Source organism: Galeopterus variegatus, unplaced genomic scaffold (assembly GCF_000696425.1).
Source record: "Galeopterus variegatus unplaced genomic scaffold, G_variegatus-3.0.2 Scaffold5473, whole genome shotgun sequence".
Classification (NCBI taxonomy): Eukaryota; Metazoa; Chordata; class Mammalia; order Dermoptera; family Cynocephalidae; genus Galeopterus; species Galeopterus variegatus.
The window spans coordinates 15008-35399 of NW_007731584.1; the positions used below are offsets into that span (position 1 = coordinate 15008).

At 43.5% G+C, this 20392-nt stretch overlaps 1 protein-coding gene across 1 annotated transcript in view; it reads right to left on the reverse strand.

The window, feature by feature from the left end:
• The window catches only part of LOC103604914 (astrotactin-1), a gene marked incomplete at both ends in the record, with an annotated part of 119238 nt that overhangs the window by 13582 nt on the left and 85264 nt on the right, over positions 1-20392 (reverse strand). The window contains 3 exons of the mRNA XM_008589490.1: positions 2625-2775; positions 4159-4296; positions 10692-10766. Of these exons, the coding sequence (XP_008587712.1) occupies positions 2625-2775; positions 4159-4296; positions 10692-10766 (364 nt within the window). The remainder of the gene's footprint in view (positions 1-2624; positions 2776-4158; positions 4297-10691; positions 10767-20392) is intronic.

Genomic DNA, 20392 nt, shown 5'->3' on the forward strand with positions numbered 1-20392 from the left:
AAGGCATCTCACAGGCAGACCTGAGGGGCTCAGGAAGGGGCAGAGACATGGCAAGAGAGGGGGAGTCCATCGTTTGCACACATGTGAGAATGTGGGTCATGCTCATACTTACACAGGGTGGCTTACAGGGGTGGGAGTGACATGCACATGTGTGCACATATAGTGTTTCAGTGCTTGGAGTGACCCCCGAGAGTAATGAGGAATGAAAGGCTGAAATCTAAATGAAGAAATGCAGGCTGAATAGTAAAAAAAAAAAGGCATCTCAGCTTGGAGCTCCATTATATATAAAATTGTCTCATGAGGGACACAGTTGAGGAGCTCATTGCTTAAGAAATGTGACAGTGGACCAGCCATAGGGAGGAGAGCACTGCAGGACCTCAGCTTAGCACCTGGCCGCCTTTGGAAGACATGACCTAAAGAGCACCTTTCTTTGTGTTTTCCTGATAGTCGGCTCCGTTCTTTCCCCTCTTTATGATGGACCTTCCAGGTTCTCCTGCTATCTGCCCCTCAGCACTCTCTCTTTCCCTTTTCTTTTCTTCATTTCCTCTCCCCTCTTGGATGAATCAGGCTCCTGTCAACTGCTGCCTAATTGGTAAAAGTTTGGAGAGGCCTTAGGGCCAGGAGAGTTCCACCCTGGACCCCAGGGACATATCCATCTTCAATGGAGAGCAGCTCCCCGGACAGCTCAGAGACGGGGAGGAGTGGAGGGTGGAAGGTGGCATTGGCTCAGCATCTTCACAGCTTGTCCCTGCACGGCTGTCAGACTGGGAAGCAGGATGGGGCACCGTGTCCTCCCCAGAGCTGGAAGCTCCTGGTCCTTCCCCCTCTAACACTGCAGAACCACGCGTCTCAATGAGTCATCTCTCCCTTCCCGCCGAGCTCACTTTGTGTGGCTCCCTGACTTTCTTCTCCACCCACCCCCTCTCCTCTCTTGAGGATCGCATCATTCCGCCCTTTAAAGAAGGGACGGCTGGAAACAGACAATAGGAGCCAGTGGCTGACACAGCCTCATTTGCTCCTGCCTCTATTTACCTGCATGGTTCAATACAATCTTCATAGCGATGGGAGATACCTTAGTCATAGCCATGGAGATACCTCAGTCCACTCTAGTCTCAATAGTCTTCCCAGTTCATAGCATCACGTACTTGCATATTAAAGATGTCTATACAATCCATAGAGCCAGTAACAAAGTAGAAACCCACTTTTGCAGAAGGAGGAGTTTACTACTATGATTGCACAGGGGACACATTTTTATTTTTTCTTTACCATTCCTGGCCTAACTTACTTTTATTATTCTAGCTTGAAGGCGGGTTTTTCCTAAAATTTCCTTTTACATTTAGAATCAGTGTCATTCTACTAAGCAATGAATTAGTTCTCAAATAGTTTTTACCAACCATCTTGCAAGATGGGAAAGAAAGAATCATGCTCCATCATTCATGAGCTTTCCCTAGGATGGTTATAGTACACGCACTCGCAGTAGGTGCTGCATAAGTACATCGTGATTAACTGAGCGGCGATTAGCGTAATAACTTCGTATAGCATACATTATACGAAGTTATACGAGAGAAACTTTAAGAAGAGATGTCAGAGGCTGAGGCAGGCAAAGGGGCTTGGCAAGCAACGGCAGCACACACAGCACCTGTGACATGCCAGGCAGTTGCCTAACTCACCACCTAACTCGTTTAACCCTCACAACACCTATGAGGTAAGTAGTGTGATCATCCCCATTTTACACTAAGGAAACCGAGGCACAGTGTTTAACTTTCCTAACATTGCTCAGCTGCTCATGGCAGGACCACACTGGAAACCCTGGCAGTCTGGTGATGGAGTCTGTGACTCAGCTGCTCTGTCATGAGCTCACACCACACTGTCTCTTACACAACAGCAATAGTCACCATTTCCTGAACACTTGCTAGGAGCCAGGATATGCTAAGTACTTTAGGTATTTTATCTCACAACACCCTATATTATCCCTATTTGAAGATAAGGAAACCATTAACATTGCCAATGAATTCATGAACTCCTCTCTGCACTGAACTCCTTTTAAAAGCCAATGGCTTTTTTTTTTTTGGCCATCTTGCTGCCTCTGCGCAACAGATTCTGCACATTTCCATTAGAGACGGCCCTTTCTAACAGGCTGGAAAGGGGCAAATAACTTGGCCAGGAGCAAGCAGCTAGAATGGGGCAGAGCTGGGGGGTCTGTCTAGATCTGATTCCAAAGCCTGGGCTTTTAATGGCCATATTGTACACATGGTGTCAGCTAGCAAACACACTCCTCCAAAACCCAAACCAAAACTTTCAAAACTCAGTGGAAGAGTATTAAACATCTCCCCTCCCTCCCTGCAACCTGGCTTGCTCTTTTCCTTTGCTGCCAGGCACCTTGGACTAGTAGCCAAGAGCTGCTGCAGGTGTGCCTCCAAAAACCCACCTCCCCCACCTCCTCCTTATCCAGTTGAAGATCACAGCTGGATGTGCACTGTTTGCTGACACTAATTCTGCAATTTCCCAGACAAATGGCCCCTGTGGGCCTGCCAAGTTCCTAGCCCAGGTCCACCCCTCTCTCCCCTGTGCCTTCCCTCCCCATTCCCCAAACAGAAACCACTGGCTTGGCAGGGCAGACATACCACGCAACCCGTGGAGTCCAACTTGCGATCTGAAATGCAGCGGAAGTTCTTGCTGCAGCCCCCGTTATCTTTGCTGCAATCACGCACTGGTCCAAAGGAATCTAAGAGAACCTCCAGGCTGTCGAAGGAGGAGGAAGTCATCAGCTCCTCTCTGTGGGAGAAACGGAGGGAGGCAGGGAGGCGTCAAGGGGATTCCAGAAGCAACAAGTAGCATTAGACCCCACATTCCTATCTCGTCAACTGGATTGGGTCTCACTCTCTTGTATANCCATGGAGATACCTCAGTCCACTCTAGTCTCAATAGTCTTCCCAGTTCATAGCATCACGTATTTGCATATTAAAGATGTCTATACAATCCATAGAGCCAGTAACAAAGTAGAAACCCACTTTTGCAGAAGGAGGAGTTTACTGCTATGATTGCACAGGGGACACATTTTTATTTTTTCTTTACCATTCCTGGCATAACTTACTTTTATTATTCTAGCTTGAAGGCGGGTTTTTCCTAAAATTTCCTTTTACATTTAGAATCAGTGTCATTCTACTAAGCAATGAATTAGTTCTCAAATAGTTTTTACCAACCATCTTGCAAGATGGGAAAGAAAGAATCATGCTCCATCATTCATGAGCTTTCCCTAGGATGGTTATAGTACACGCACTCGCAGTAGGTGCTGCATAAGTACATCGTGATTAACTGAGCGGCGATTAGCTCCTCAACTCTATCAAGAGAAAATTCCTAATTTAGACTAGATGGTGGTCACGACTAGGGATCACAGCACATTTTCATTTATATATCTGCATTTTGTCTCCCCTGTGCCTTCCCTCCCCATTCCCCAAACAGAAACCACTGGCTTGGCAGGGCAGACGTACCACGCAACCCGTGGAGTCCAACTTGCGATCTGAAATGCAGCGGAAGTTCTTGCTGCAGCCGCCGTTATCTTTGCTGCAATCACGCACTGCTCCAAAGGAATCTAAGAGAACCTCCAGGCTGTCGAAGGAGGAGGAAGTCATCAGCTCCTCTCTGCGGGAGAAACGGAGGGAGGCAGGAAGGAGTCAAGGGGATTCCAGAAGCAACGAGTAGCATTAGACCCCACATTCCTATCTCGTCAACTGGATTGGGTCTCACTCTCTTGTATAAAAACTGAAGCTCAACAGTACTCTGAGTCTTGAACTAACAAAGTATGGGCATTCTTCATACCTGGGAAACGAGCCAAGGCTGTAACGACTGGTCAAAGACGGGGGTCTAAACTTGGGCAAGGAATGAACATTTTATTGCCTGTCAGTCCTTAGGGTATGTGGGAAGTGCTTACAAACTCTAATTTTATGTCTTCTTCCAGTGAATGAGCCTTGGGATGTGCAATATTGACCCAGATAAAGAGCAGATCCTGGCAATGCACATGGGGAATTTGAAGGCAGACTGCCAGCTTCTGCTTTCAGCTTGTCATGACTTCTTTCCCAGCACCTGGAACCTTCAAGAAGTTTCTCACTCAGCCTCCCAAGCCGAGCGTGGGCCTCAGCACCCTGAAGCCAGACTCACCTGACCTCCACAGCATCCTCCATCACCGTCATGTCCGTCTTGCACTTGGCTGATGGGTTGATGGCCAGTTCAGCTGGTGGGATCACGAAGCTCTTGCTGAGGGGCAGCCACATGCCCTCCCCGAGGGTGTAGGTGAATCTGCAGGGACGCCCAACATGGTTACCCTGGGGAGGACCACCGCCCCCACTGGGGGGGTCTGGCATTATTGCCAGCCACTCTCTTCTCACCTCTTGCAGTCCTCTTCAGAAAGGACAGCTGATTGCCATCTTCCAGATGAGATGGCTGAGCTGGAGGGAGGCACAGAGGCTCTCCCCCTCTCCCCGCTCACACGGCCAGACAGCTGGAGAACCGATTAGGGCTCCCGCTCACTAGCTCTTACGAGTGGTTTTTATCAAGTCATAAGAAGCCTGTTCCAGCTTTCTTCAGATTTGAAGCTGGGCTTCCCTGGTCTTAAGTCAGATATAATTGAAAGCATTTTAATTAAAGAGAGATGCTGGTCTCCCACCATCCCCACCCCGCATCCCCACAGAGGTGGTGATGGCTTCTCTCTGTGCCTGGAGGAACCCTCACAAGGAAAAGGAAGGAAAAAGCTCCCCTTTTCTGACTTTTGTATGATGAGAACAGAAATGACTGAAGCCAGGAACCTCCAGGGAGGGGAAAAGAGAGGATGAACAAATGAACAAAACAGGCCCCGGTCATTCTCCACGCTCCTACCCACACCCTTGCTAACAGCACTGACCCGGGATGCAGGGAGATTTTTTTTTTTTAATTCTTATAACAAGGGCTGAAAGGAATAAAAGAATCAATCAGCATTTCAAGGGAGAGCTTAAAGAAACCATGAGAGATTATTTGTTTACTTATTCATTCATTTCATTTCAAAAGCATTCAAATGCTCTGTGTTCACAGTCAAAAATAGTCTGTGGGATAAAAGCCAGTGTGGGTGGGATATCGCGAGGCTGGGGCAGTCTGGCATCCCCTCCCGACTTAGTGCAGCGGGAGGAACAATGGAAGGATGCCTGGAATTAAACAGAACCCAGCACTGGCTCCGCTACATGCTGGTCCCAGAGCACCAGTCAGAATCCTGCTGCTCTCTCTCCCCTAACCCATGTGCTCCCCTCTTCTCTCCCCAGGTTGCCTGTAATGCTAGGAAATCATATAGATGACTTGAAATCTTTTATGAAAAATATAAGCTTTCTGCAGGGTTCTGGCCACAGTGCAGACCCATGACAGGGGCTCCTGAGTTACAGGGCAGCCAAGCCACACTATCCCCACTCACACCCTGAAAGGGAGCTCCTGGCACTAGAGCAGCTGAAAGGAGAGAAGGCATGTGCCAGATTAACTGCAGGGGAGAAGCAAAACAGCTGGTAAGTGGGATGTAGCCAGGATTTGGGGGATTTCTTTCCTGTTTCTATACTGACCCTTGGTCCCATACTTCTCTGACCTGCTGGGCAAATCTCTGCATAAAGCAGTATTAAACCATCAGAGATGCTTCTCGCTCTGAAGCAGGCACTCTAATCTCCTTGCCCACAGGGCATGAGGCAGTAGGTGGGGCTAGAGTGGGGCTATGTCTGTGCAAGGGTGGGCGGAGGGGGCTGAGCCAGGTGAAGCAAGCCCATTACTTGGGGGACAAAAGAAGACCACCACTTCATTCTTCTGTGAAGCAGCTGGTGAAACTGAAGTCATGACAGCCCCTTTAACGCGCGCGCGCGCGCACACACACACACACACACACACACTTCATCTGGCAAGATTAAGGAGACTATTTAGGGCTCGTCATTGCCCCATGGTGCCTGGAATCTGGGACTTGAGGAAGAACATGGCTTGAACTTGTATGATTCCACTTCTCATTTCATAACAGACGTTCTTGGGACAGCAGTGTTATCCTAGGCATGATGGGGTAGGGGGTGCTACTGCTATTATAATGTATTGTTTCAGGGAGAACACACACAAGTTTGAATGGTACCAGGGTGGAGGCAGTTTATTGGACATAGAACTGAGTTTTTGTTTTCTATTTTGGTTTTTAAATTATAATTTTGCATTGATGCAGAGCAACAAATATGTGTCCTATAGTTTATAATTTATGTAACAGATTTTGGGAAACTGTTGGCAGTTCCACTACATTTTTGATAGTTAATTTTCTCTCAGAAGGGCGGGGTGGGGGGTGGTCCAAGGCTTTCCATCTCTCAGTTTTCCCTTCTTCCTCTGCATGCAGTAATATTCCTAAGGGAAAAGCAAACCATGTCTGTTTATGGCCCCCCTTGCCTACAGAACAAAGGTCAAGCCTCCAAGGATGTCATTCCCACCCACCTTTTTGGCACCAAACGCTGCTTCACACTTTGGGCTCCTACAACACAATCTGACTGTAGTTCCAAAAATTGTCCTAATTTTCTTATCTCTTTGTCTTTGCTCCTAATATTCCTTTTTTAAAAAAAAAAAAAACTGAATTTTCTTCCCTCTCTCTTTGCCTGACTCTTACTTACATGGAGACTCCATTGATATCCCACCCTTTCCGGAAAGCCCTCAGGACCTCCAACCCTCAGGCTGAGCAAGGAACTCTCTCCTCTGTGCAGCTTACCCGAAGTCCCCTACTGCCCCTGAGCTGTTGAATTGTACCTGTCTTTTCATGTGTCCATCAATGCTAAGAATGTGCTCTCCTGGATGGCAGAGGACAGTCCTTTGTCATCTTGTATCCCTAACTGCCTAACACAATTTCTGGCCCAAGGAGATTACTCAGTAATGTACAGACTGATCAGTAAGGAGATTTTGTTAGATTCTTTAGTACACAAGCTTCTGGGGGACACAATTTCAATGTTCAAATTTAAAGGCGGAAGTAGTAGTGAAGATTATCCTCCATGTAGAGCAGAATATGGGTTAACCTCTGAGTTTAAATGGCTTAATAGTCAACATAAATCTGGGTTTGGTATCATGAGGTTGATAATTTGGCCTCACTTTACCAACTCATCAACTAATATTTTAAGAAGGTTAGTAACCTCCCCAAGGTCACCCTTCTATCAGTGGGAAAACTGAGGCTGATCCAATTCTCAGGTGTGGATCACAGCAGCTTTCCAGTCTATGCTGGCTCATGCCTATGAAATTCTAGTTTTCTTTCATCTGCAAAATCTACTGAGTAGCTCCAAAAACCAAATATAGAACAAACTGTCAGAGAAATGCTGTGTCCTAAAATCTCATCTGTCCCTTATTCATGCAGATTTGGCAGGAGCAACTTCAAAAAGTCACCCAAGAGAAGTTGAGTGAGCATATGGAATGCTTTCCGAAGTTGGGCCTTTTCGCATGACAGCTGGAGGTGACCACTGCATTGATGGCTTAGCTGTACGCTGAGTCCTTCCTGCACACAGTCCTGTTGAACTAGAGCTTGAAATTTCTGTTCAGAGGCAAACATTCACCAGACAGCCCTGGACAGAATAAGCCTGTGCTCTCACTGTGGCTTGGCATGAAGTAGAATATGGGAAAACTGATAAATAGCTCTTGGCCTGACATCTGCACTTTTTCCCAGAGCAGGTTGCTCCAGGATGACCTATTGTTTTCAGTGATGCAGGTACACACTTGGGCGGAAGGTCTGAGACATAAATTTGGTTTGCACAGAGTCCGGTGGAATGGAGTGATCCTAGCCACAATGGAAAGAACATCTTCAGCACTAGAATGGGTTTGTTGAGGAGACTTAGTTGGGAGATTCAGGACCCTCTTGGACTCTCTGAGTCTAGCTTGGACCCCTCCCAGCTTATTTGGTATTGCAGATGACCAGGGTTAGGTTGGATATCCCAGTCTTTTCCTAGTCTGGTTTCAAGTCCTTAGGAAACACCTGAAATGATCATCTACAGATATCTTTTGAAGGTCTACTGTGCTCAAAATTGTATATTAGATATTAAATATTTAAAGCTGTATAGGGTACCACCTCTTCCCTCAAGAAGACAACCATTTCATTGGGGAAACAAATAGGCAAATTAAAAAGAAATAGGAAGTAAAATAGTTGACAAACAAGTATTATTGTTGGTGTATCATAGAAATCTGGGGGTGGAAAAGTCATTATGAATTGGTATAGTGCATTGGAGAAGCTTTAGAGCAATGTTTCTTAATCCTGGCTACAGATTAGAATAACCATGGTGCATTTAAAAACACTCATGCCCTGACCACACTTCCCAGAACTTTTGAATTAATTGGTTTGAGCTGGATATGATCCTTTGTCATTTTTAAAGCACACTCGAAATTCTCCCGGAGGGCCAGGGTTGGAGATCACTTCCAGGATGAGACTGTAAATTCTTGAAGGACTATCTTGGTCATATATTTGTTTGGTCATACCTACAGCATCTGAAACAGTGCCTTGCAATAGAAGGTGCTCAGTAGATGTTGGGTTTAGCTGAGAATTGGTTTGGACCATAAAAATGGGTAGTATTTATATTAGGAGGAGAATATGCATTCTTGCTAGAGAAAAGGATATAAGAAAATGTGCAGAGTGGAAGATACTCAAGTTATTGGGGACAGTGGGTCAGTTACAAGAAGAGCAGCTTATTTAAAGTTGTGTGTTCACATTAAATGGTAAAAAGATTGGAATATCAAAATTTAAAATTTATTCTATAGTCCAGGAAAATGTACGGTGGCTTGGAAGTCATCAGAACACTAAATCATGAGAAAGCAGAGTAGCAAATACATTGTAGCAATCACTGACTAGGTCATAGATGTCTCCAAAGTGGCCGTTGCTAGGTGGTTTATTCAGATCCCAGAGTGGTTTTGATTGTAAAGTTCCTAGTACCTAAGATAAGCAGACCATGAACCATTGCTTTCATTTGAGAGGCTAGTTATTGCCATGTTAAAGACCAAAGTTATTAATCACTTATTGGTTGATCTATTGGCTTCTGAGATAGTTGACCTCAGGAGTCCCACAACTGATACCCTCCGTCGTGCTTGGGTATCACATCCAGCTGGCAGCGAAGAAGTTTGAAAAAATAAATGGTGCTTGTTGGAATGGAAACACAGTTTTTGCCTAGGTTCTTCTCTAATAGCAATTTCATTAAGGCCCTTGTTTGTCAAAGTGTTAGTTTCTGACTTTTAGGTAACAGGGAACTTATCCATGTTAATTAGCCAAACTCCACCAGGCTCCCCATCTGCCTCACCTTTATCACCTTTCAAAGGGCCTGGAAGACCCGCAGTAGGACAAAGGGAGAAAAATGTCAGCCAAATGATAAATCATTGCTAGAGAGTTTAAATGTCCAAGCCATAGTCCAAGGAATATAGCTGACATCTCTGTAGCACAAATCCTCAAAAGCAGCCTGGGGCCACTGTCATTAACATGACCCAGCCTGGCACAGGAGAAATACTCAGGAGAGAAAGGGGCAAGAGAAGGCCCTCTGAGGAGGTGGTTCTGTACGTTTGCACTTTAGCTTGAAGCATGCCTTAGGAGAACAGTACTGCAACCACACTGAGTCCATCCCAAGGTACCGGGAGAAGCAGGAGAAGCTTTGCAGAGGAATGAGCTCTAGGAAGCAAATGCAGGAGAAAATGAACACCTTGGCCAGGAATGGCTAATGGGGAGGGTCTGGGGAAAGAGTAGGGGAGGGTGGTAGTGAATCAGTTAGACTCAGCAAACTGTATGGGTGCAGCGAGAAGGGAGCAAGTTTTCCATTTGCCCCACGCTGCTCGCTTTCTCTCCTACAAAGGCATGCAGTAGCTGAGTTCGTCTTTTAACATCAAGTGGCTGATGTTGGGACTATTCACTTCCTCTGTGATGGGGCTTGCTCATGGAGGAAGATGGGTTCCTGTCCATACGGCCAGGCCAAGCACAATCTCAGGTACTTAATAGGTACTCAGCAAATGTGTTAAGTGAAGGATTGATTGACAGAATCAATATGATCAGTATGATCTTAGTTTGGAAATAAACTTGTGTTCCAGCTAAGGCCTGGTGTGAATTAAATTTTATGAAAATCCAATAGTTCATGGCCAGCACCAAAATTCTTCCTCTGCTGTGGGCCTTCCTAACATGTGCTATGGTAGGTAGACATTTGGGAGGGCCTAGAAGCATCTAATTTGATCAGGAGAGTAGTGAAGAAAATCATAATGAGGTAGAGTTTAGAAAAGGGGGAGGGAGGGATGGGAGAGATTCATTTTGAACAATAAGTGCAAACTAGATGCAAAACAGACAGGGAGAAATTGACACTGACTGCCCGTTCCGTGCCAGTTTTGTGCAGGGACTGTTCCTGAATTATCTTGTATATATCTTCATGACAATCCAGCCAGGCAGGTAACATAGTCCCATTTAACAAGTGCAAAAACTGGAGGCTCCAAGAGGTTGGGTACATTACTGAGTTTCACAGAGCCAGGACCCAAACAGAATCTGACTTCAACGTCCTACATGCTGTCACTGGGCATGACTTGGGGACAAGCACTTTTCTTATGAAATGGGTAGAACAATTAAAATTGTTTCCCGTTTTTATACCTTACCACTAGGAAAGAAAGTTCAATGGGAAGTGGGACACCAGGCTTGCAGATACACAAAAGCAAGTCTCTGGACAACCACTTACCTGAATATTTTATCAGAGGGCTGCTCTCCCAAAACCAGGTCAAAGCCTCGCTGAAATATTGTGTAAGGCCAAGGCCTAAAAGGAGAAATATCCCTCAATTAAAGTCAACTCAACAAACACTTCCTGAACACGCACTTTGTCCCAGGCATCTTGCCAGGTATATTAGTCTGTTTCTGTTGTTTATAACAAAATACAAAGAACTGAGTAATACATAAGAAAATGAAATTTATTGCTTACAGTTTTGGAGGCTGGGAAGTCTAAAGTCAGGGGAACATATCTGGTGGGGGTGACAATGACCCTGGGGTCTCACATGGCAGAAAATGGCAGAGCAGAGAGACTAACCTCTTGTGCTCTTCTTTGAAAGCCCTAAGAGCCACACCTCTGACCACCATTTTTAATCCATTCACTAGGCATGGTTATCAGAATCTAATCACCTCTTCAAGGCTCCACCTTTCAATGACCATAATAGGATTTTCCACCCTCTTAACACTGTCATAGTAGGGGTCAAATTTTGTAGGAAACTCAATCCAAGGCATCAGTTTGTAGAGACCCGTAGATGAAGAGGACAGAGTCCCTGCCCTCAGGAAGCTCACTAATGACCTTGAATCCTGGAACCTGACCAAGAACAGTATCAATGTAAAAATCACTGAGCCATTAGGAAAGTGAAATTTAATAGACACGACAATTGGAACTACATATAGAGTAAAATTATATTAAGATGGACCTCACATATCCATAGCTCATGGTCCTGCAGATGTAGACTTACAGAGACCCAGTTTTGCTCCATTTTAGGAAGATGGGCAGCACGATTTCTTGGGAAAGATGAAGCCTTTGAAACTAGACAGTTCTAGATTCAAACCCTGTTCTTCCATTGAACCCCCTATCTGACTTTGGGCAGATTATTTGCCTTGTCGAGCCTAATTTCCTCATTTGTAAAACTAGGGTTAATAATAGCTGCCTCACAAACCATTGTGAAAATCAAGCAAATCTCTTAGGCCAAGGATCACAGCTCATACGGGATCTTTAACATGTTTCCTTTCCTTACTCAAAATGACATGAGAATTTTGGCTCTTTGATAGGTTCCAGATGTCTTCAAACATGTTAATGTCACTCATTCAAACATAAACAACTGAAATGATATTTTCAACTAATTCTTAACTACAAGTCTTCCTAGTGAACATCTAGGTATTGTCACAGGCACTAGTAACACAACTATGTATTTTAAATACCGTGTATCTTTTCACTAACCCAGATATCTAAGCCCAAAATTATTTACTCTTTCAAGCAAGACTTAGTAAAGCTCAGATCCTGTGCTAAGTACTGAGCTATTGTGCATATGGGATGGACTTAGCCCTTGTTTTCATGGAACTTAAAGTCTCTTAACTAACCCAATTACTGAGGATTTTACTGTAGACATTCCTTTGGTTTTCAGACTATGAAAAGTCAGGAGAATAAATTGTAATTATCATTTGGGGCTAAATCTAATACTAGGAGTTAACCCAGTGGTTATCAATGCAGGAGTTATCACCCAATAGAGGTCATTTTGGAAAATTTATGGGGGTTGTTCTTAAATGACACAATAATTGGGGAGCATTACTGGCATTTAGGATGACTAGAATAGTGCAGTGGTCAGGACAGTTCTGCAAAACAAAAAATTTTCCCCACATCCTGTTTGAATGTCATAGTGAAGATTTACTTATGTGTTGAAAACTTATGTGCTTATAATGATCTGAGCCAACATGCTAACCCATTTACATATAAGCACAAAGTTGCTTATACAGTTTCAATACACGAGTACCTAACTACTATATAAATTGAAGAAAGGTTATACATTTTATAATCACTTTGAATCTCCAATACAGCACATGCCTATCAGTCTATATTGCTCTTACGTATATTCCGTATTACATTATGAGGAAACTACATTAGGTGCAAATGTCTGCTAACGTTATTATTTCTTCCATTGTAATATATTATTTACATATTAAAATAGTTATTAATTTATTATAAATTACTTTCTTATTATCTCTCTTTTAATTACTTTGAAGCCATTATATTTATTTAATTTTGTGTATACAGATTTTGTTATGATGAATTTCATTTAAACATAATAAAAGGGTTAAAATATTTGTTATAAAATAGGGTGTTGGGTCTGATAGGATTGAGAACTACCAATTTAACCCAATCAACTAATCAACTAACCCAAGGGAATTGATAGTTGCAAGGGGAGGCCACTGAGACTACATAAGGGAGTGGTTGGAATGATTGTGTTCATTTTTTATGCTTACTATTTATAAACACTTTATTCATGATATTCAATTTAGAAATACCCTGAGGCAACAAGAATTGGCTCCCAAAAGGATCCAGTACTATGAATAACCCCCATATCAGATAAACAGCTCCCCTCTCCCGCCCCAGGTGTTTTTCACATGTCTTCTTTTCATTGTAGGTGAATACACAGAATAGGGTTTGAATTTGATTCTTTTTTGCTGAACAGTACTGGTGGCTAATGCGCAGCTAAAAACATGTATTAAAATTCAAGAAAAAGTCTAGAAATTATGAGCACCAATGTCCCATATGATCTTAGACACCTGGAAAGAGCAATAAGAAGAGAAGAGGGACATGAAAATTTATCTTTTTGGGGGGCAGAGTCACATTTTATTTACTGTCATTTTAATAATTTTAAATAACACACAATTTGCCTGCAAGTCATCTCTAGTATTCAAAACTGGTACAATGTATAATTAAATTCTTGGCATAATTCCTAGGTTGTTTGAAAATATATTTTGAGGAGCCAAATCTTAGGACTGACAATGAATATGATGTGAACAATTAACTGCATAGAATGACACAAACAAACCTGTATTCAAGCCTTAGTGAGTCAATGAGCTGGAAACATCTGTTAAACACATATCCACATGTTGCTGGGTAGGTTAGGTCAAGGAGACCTGCTCTTGAGGGGCTTGAAAATTAAGAAAGTCAACTCAAATTTGCAGGGCACAGATGTGCAGTGTAGACCCCACCCTGATCACATTTCGAGGCAGCTGGGCAGTGGTTAGGACATAAGTTCTGGAGCCAGCCTGCCTATTTTGAATTCTGGCTTAACCACCCATTGCTGTCTGAACATGTCCTTATCTGTAAAATGAGGCTGATGGTAACAATTGTATCATCTATCTGTCACAATTGTTACGAGGAAGAACTAGTTAATGTAATTAAAACGCTCAGAGAGGGCCGGCCGTGGCTCACTCGGGAGAGTGCGGTGCCGATAACACCAAGGCCACGGGTTCGGATCCCATATAGGGATGGCCGGTTTGCTCACTGGCTGAGCGTGGTACTGACAACACCAAGTCAAGGGTTAAGATCCCATTACCGGTCATCTATTTAAAAAAAAAAAAAATGCTCAGAGAAGTGCCAGGAATTTAGTGACTGCCACAGAAGCATTTATTAAGTTAAATTTACTAATTACCTGGATCAAATATAAACACTATAGTAAGGGGTGATTTCCAAATTTCTTTTTAAATCTTTTTTTCCTTTTCCTTTCTTTTCTTTTTTTTCTTTCTAGACTATGATTCCCAAATTTCTATAGACGAAGAGTTGTCCTGCCTTAGGGTGTAAATGCAATGCCAACACCAGGCTTCAACTCAAGTTATGTGTACTTGTACTGGCTGAAGAGGAGGCGATAGGGAGTCCAGGAAGCCCACCCCTCCACCTACCACCCAGCGATCACTTCACTGGGCAACTCACTACAGTACTGACGTTAAACACAAGGAGCGGGGTCAGAGCAGATTGTGAAATGACAGCAGGAGTCAGAGTTACAAATTGCACCAGCAAAGGAATAAAAAAGAATTTACTGATTTTCTTCCCACTTGTCAGGAATGATTTGCCAGAGAGATGGGAAATCTTATTTGATTTATTTAGCAAATATTTGTGGAGGGCTATTGTGTGTGAACTGTGATATTAAGCAACAAGAATTGGGATAAAGAGATTCCTGGCCTTGAAGGAATCTACTGTCTTTCTCAAGAAACACATATAGGTCCAGACAAATAAATGGGAATGTTTAAAAGGAAGAGGAACCAATTCACAAGAGATAAGCTAAGTGGTAGTGGCCGGTGGCAGATCACCCATCCTGGGTGCAGGGAAGGCTGGGTGTGGGCAGCGCATGGAATGATAGGGGGTGTGGGGGGTTGGTGCACATGAGTAGAGAGGCCACAGAGGGCAGAAAAGGCAGCGGCGAAGTAAGGAAGAGCTAAATGCCGAAAACACTTTGATGTTGACTTACCCGAGTCCAACTGAAAGCAGAAAGTCCTCAGTATTAGGGCTCTTCGGGTGCAAGTCAAAGTAAAAAAAGTGAACCGGCCTCCCCAGCAAGAGGCCCATCGCTGAGTCGTCTATCCAGTCTCAGAGGGAAGTTGCCTCAGGGCTGCCTGGAAACAGGGTCTGAAGGTCCTGATAATCGTCCCTCTCCTCTCTTTGCTCTGCTTCTCATGCTAGGGCCTTCTTCCTTTCAAAATAGCTAATGCCCATGGTGGAGACTTGAGCTCCAGCAGCTCCAGCTGAGGTCTTTACAGGCTTGGACCACTGAGGAGACACTCCCTCCTCCACGCCCCATTAGGGAAAAGTAATCCATGGAAGAACCACTGGACATACCCTGGGTCAGATGACAACCTCAACCAGTCTCTGGGGCCAGGGAAGCAGTCTGAACAGATGGCTGCTCCCGCTGGGTTTGCAGGACTAGATCTGGGGACGAGGAGAACAGCAACCAAACAGTAATGTCCCCCTCAGCTCCTGTCTGCTTGTGGCGGCAGGAGTGCAAAGCCATCAGGAGCAGGAGGCATCACAGGGCAGACTGTGCCAACATTTGTTCTGTAGGAACGGCGCTGGGCCACTGAGGAGCCCACAGACAGTGTCAGGCCCAATGTGGGGCAGGAGGCTGAACCCTGATGTTGGAAGGAACCCTCAGTCTCTTTTCCCTACCTGGGAATGTGGCCTCCAATATTCTCTGTCCTGCATTGGGTGACCTGCTCACATCTTCTTAGTTTAGGAAAATTGGCAGAAACAGAAGTCGGAATAGAGATCTGTTTGTTTGTTATGATCTTCATTCTGACAAATCAAAACCTGAAGATTGTCCTGCCATGTGGGCAGATACAGATGGCCTCGTCTCAGGTGCAGCACAGCTGGCACAGAACCATCCTGGATCCATCGCCTCAAGTGGTAACATGACATGACCCCTGCCACAGAGGAGTCCTACTGTAATGGAAGCACACAGCCAGTGGGACACACAGGCAGATTGTGTACCATGAGAAGGAGAACACAATCTTCTATTTGGCTTTTCTTTTCTCTTCCTGTCTCACACAAGACCTTCAATCTATTCAGAGTCTTCCCAAGCACTGGCAATTTTCAAGCTTTCAGTCTCTCCCCAACTTTCTCCTCTTCTCCAGGGCACATCAGCTATTACAGGTATTTTTCCCTTAGTCTTGGTGACGTGCTGGGCCAGCGTTGGCTGTGGCCTTGACCGGATGCTTGGCCTTCATCCCGGTTGCTTGGGCATTTCTTCTACTATGTAATATAGACTCAACTGAGTGAGTAAAAATCCCACATGGCTGGCCTGACTGGATGCTCCCTTCATACGGGCTCTCTCAGTGCAGAAAGGGCCCACTTTTGCTGTAAACAAGGGTCCTTTAAATGCTGCTTTTTGATTAAGTGCTAGTCCCAGCTTTCCACTTAACTATGGCATCTGGAGACAGAACTTGGGCAGCATGTGTGGTGATAGGCTTCCTTGTGGAACACTTATCACGTGGGGGGATGGAGGAGGATTATAGATAGATGAAAGGAAGGAAGAAAGAAGGAAGGAAGGAAGGAAGGAAGGAAGGAAGGAAGGAAGGAAGGAAGGAAGGAAGGAAGGAAGGAAGGAAGGAAGGAAGGAAGGAAATAGGTGGGGGGATAGAGAGAGCAAGAGAGAATATATGTATGTATATGTGTGTATGTATGTGTATGTGTTCATTCTCTTTGATACAGTCCAGTATAAGGGAATGTCTCAGCTGGAGGCAATGATGAACAAGGAGGTTCATGATGGGCTTTTAGAAACTAGGAGCTTTTTCTGAGATTATATATTCCTCCACCTGTAGCTAAAGGGAGTATTTTACAAATGAAAATAATTTGTTCATCGTTAATGAAAGCACATACTTCCAAACCTGCCTCTGGCCCACGTTGGGCTAAGTTTCTGGTGGAAGCAATGTTTCCGAAGTTTCTGCCCAGCTATTCACAATACTTTGGAATCCCACTATGGAATATCATATCCATATGTAATGTGAGAGCTTTTGAGCAAATGTTCCTTTTCTTAAGTAGGTAAATGCATTTGCAAGAAAGGAGTCGAAGAAACAAAGAGAGAGTAGAGGTTCAGTAAAAAAGTTCTGCGAGAGAAAAGAAGTTTACAAGATATATAGGAGAAGGGGTGAGGAGAAAATGGCAAAAATGACTTTTCCAGCTGTGCAGCTGGCCATACCATTCCATGTCTCAATTTATCTTAATGATAAAGTGGTGAGATTATTATGTGCCACTGTCTTTACAATCACTACCTGTTCTGGGAGAAATACATATCCAGAATGACCTATCCCTAGATTATCCACTAAACTTATGGCCTTATCAGAAGTTAATAAGGATAATGATGCATAATTATATCCAATGTTTATATAAGATGCTTTATGGCCTTGGGGCTCTCATAGATATTATTTCTCTACTTGGAGTCTCTCCCTTTCCCCCTGCATTTACTTGTATAATGTACACTATTCTTTAAGTGTAGCTTAAAAATGACTTTCTAAAATAGGCCTCCTCTAAGGCTCCAAGACTAGGTTATGTTCTCTTGTTATACTCTCTCATAGCATCCTAGACTTTCCTTTATAGAACCTATATCTATAATTAATAAGCTAAACATTTAGTTAGTATTTTCCCTCATCAGATATAAAGAACATTGTCATCATGACTGCTATGTCCTCAGTGTCTAGTGTAGTACCATACACTGCTGTGTAGACACAGCAGGTGCACAGCAAAGAGCTCACTATATTGCAAATGAGGCTGAGTGTTGGAGAGTCCTGGGTCTGAGTCCTGGAAGAGGCAATCATTGAACTACATGACATCAGATAAGTCACTTAATTTCTCTCAACCTCAGTATTTTCATCTATAAAATATGGATGAAATAGTACCTGGAGGTGTTAAATCAGGGAGACGCGCGCGCGCATGTTGTTCACTGGGCATTTAATATTGTTAAATGTTTTCATCTATAAAATATGGATGAAATAGTACCTGGAGGTGTTAAATATTGATCACTGGGCATTTAATGTTGTTCACTGGGCATTTAATATTGTTAAATGTTTTCATCTATAAAATATGGATAAAATTGTACCTAGAGTTGTTAAATGTTGATCACTTGAGGTTAGCGGTCAGAGATTTAAAATGAGCCCAATCAGTGTTTTGTTGCCACCTGCATTCATTTGTGCAAACCCAGAAATGGATCCACAGGGTTTAACCAGAGTTGAGTTTAACCAGTTTTGGAGTGATTCAAAGGATACAATAAAATGTGGATAAAATAGTACCTAGAGGTGTTAAGTGAGCACGTATATATGGAGCACAGTGCCTGGCACATAGAATAAACTCAACAAACATTAGCTATTATTCATGATAATTAGTATTCCCATTTGACAAATAGAAAATATATTTCTAATGTTATATAAAAAAATCACGATAATCATGGTATATTTTACAAACACGTGTAATATTTTAACATAAATTTCATGTAAAGAAAGATTAAATATTGATGTGACTGTATTAATTATTTAATGTCTATTAAGAGATAAGCAAATTCACTTAGAATTTTTTATATGGAAAAATAACGTATTTGTCAGTAACTAGCAAAGTAGCTAGGAGTATAGGCTCAAGAGCCAGACTGAGGAGGTTCAAAATCTGCCTCTACCACTTATTAACTCTGTGACCTTGGATAAGGTCATTAATTCATGTCACCAAACTATTCTATCCACTTCCCCACATTACTACAGTCACGCCCCATCTTCCCTCCACATTTCAAAGCCTGGATCACTGTCTTCTTTAATAGTTCTCCATAATTTTTGGTAATTTCACTGTCCACTAACATGATCCTTTCAGTACTCAAGCCACTCAGCTCCTTGACCCCTCTCCTGTCCTGGTCCTGTCTCCTATCCTGATTCTCATGGTCAAATCCTAGATCACCAGTATCTGCAACCCCTCCTTGTTGGTCTCAAGTTCAAGAATCCCAGCATGTGACCATCTCCTCCAACCTTACTGGCTTGCTCCTTCTAATGCCACAACAATTCTCTACCCTCCTGAGGCTTAAATTTCATTCATCCTACCACTGTTTTCCTGACCCTCACCACCTCAGGCACTCTCTCCCTTCTTTAACTCAGAGTAAATTCTGTTATCCTTTATCGTAATTACTCCCTTTCACGCAACCTCAATCCCCATGCCACCCGTCATGTCACCACACTTGACTGAGACACTCCAACACTACTTAAACTCACGGACCCTGTGGCTCCATTTCTGCGTTTGCACAAATGAATGCAGTTGTCAACCACACCGATGGGGCTCATTTTAAATCCCTGACCGCTAACCTCAAGTGGGCTCGGGATACTGCCTGGTGGTCAAATGACATTTCCCACATCCACTCACTCTCCCTCTCTCTAGATCGTTATTTCATACCTTCGTTTTTCACAGGCCCCTGCCACCTCCTTCCCCATCCTCACCCTCAGCTAACAATGCACTTCACTTCCCACGTACCTGAGAAAATACAGGTGGTTAGATTCAAAGCTTTTGTCACCGCATCCACCCACCTGCCTGCAACCCTCTCTATCACAGTACGCGGGCCTCCTTCTGTAATCAGGCATGAACAGTTGATGTTCCTGACCAGAATGCGGCCAACCCAGCCCACCCTTTGCATCTTATAGGGAATGGGATGTGAGGAAGGAGCCCTAGATGGAAGTTAGCAGCCCAAGTCCCCTCGGCTCCTATGACCCCAAGCAATCAAGAGCACTGTGGAGCCTCAATTCCTTCACATGTAAAACCGGAATCATGAGGTGCATACATCCACACAAACTTTACACTGTCAAACAAAGTGTGTATAAATACATTTTGGATCCTTGGTAATCTTTGGTTATTAATTTTTAACCAACTTTTGAGGCCAGTTTTCATTTTATATTTTGTATATGTGTGCATGTATGTGCTTCACATACATTATCTCATTTAAAGCTAGAGCAGTGAAAAACTAACACAATCCCTGCCTCTCTGGGGCTCAGTTTTCTCATCTATAAAACGGGGAAAATAATAGCACCTACCTCTTCAACTGCACAGGCTTGAATGATTTTTCAGTATGCACAAATAACTTTCAATAACCTTGGGATACAGTATATTCTGGATAAATGTTTGCTACTACTAGTCACACATTAATAGGAATTCTGGTTCTAAATGTTGAAAAAGGGTCTTGCCTGATGAAATATTAGAGGTATATAAAATGATTTTGAAAACGATAATAGTGAACAAAATGTTATAGCTTTCCTCCCAGATTTTGAAATTCAGAGATACAACCTTGCCCCCCAAAGTGGAAAAGAAAACAAATACGCACAGATAGGTGCACAAATATAGAACTCACAGTTGGCCTTTTTGTTACCAAAAAGTTAACA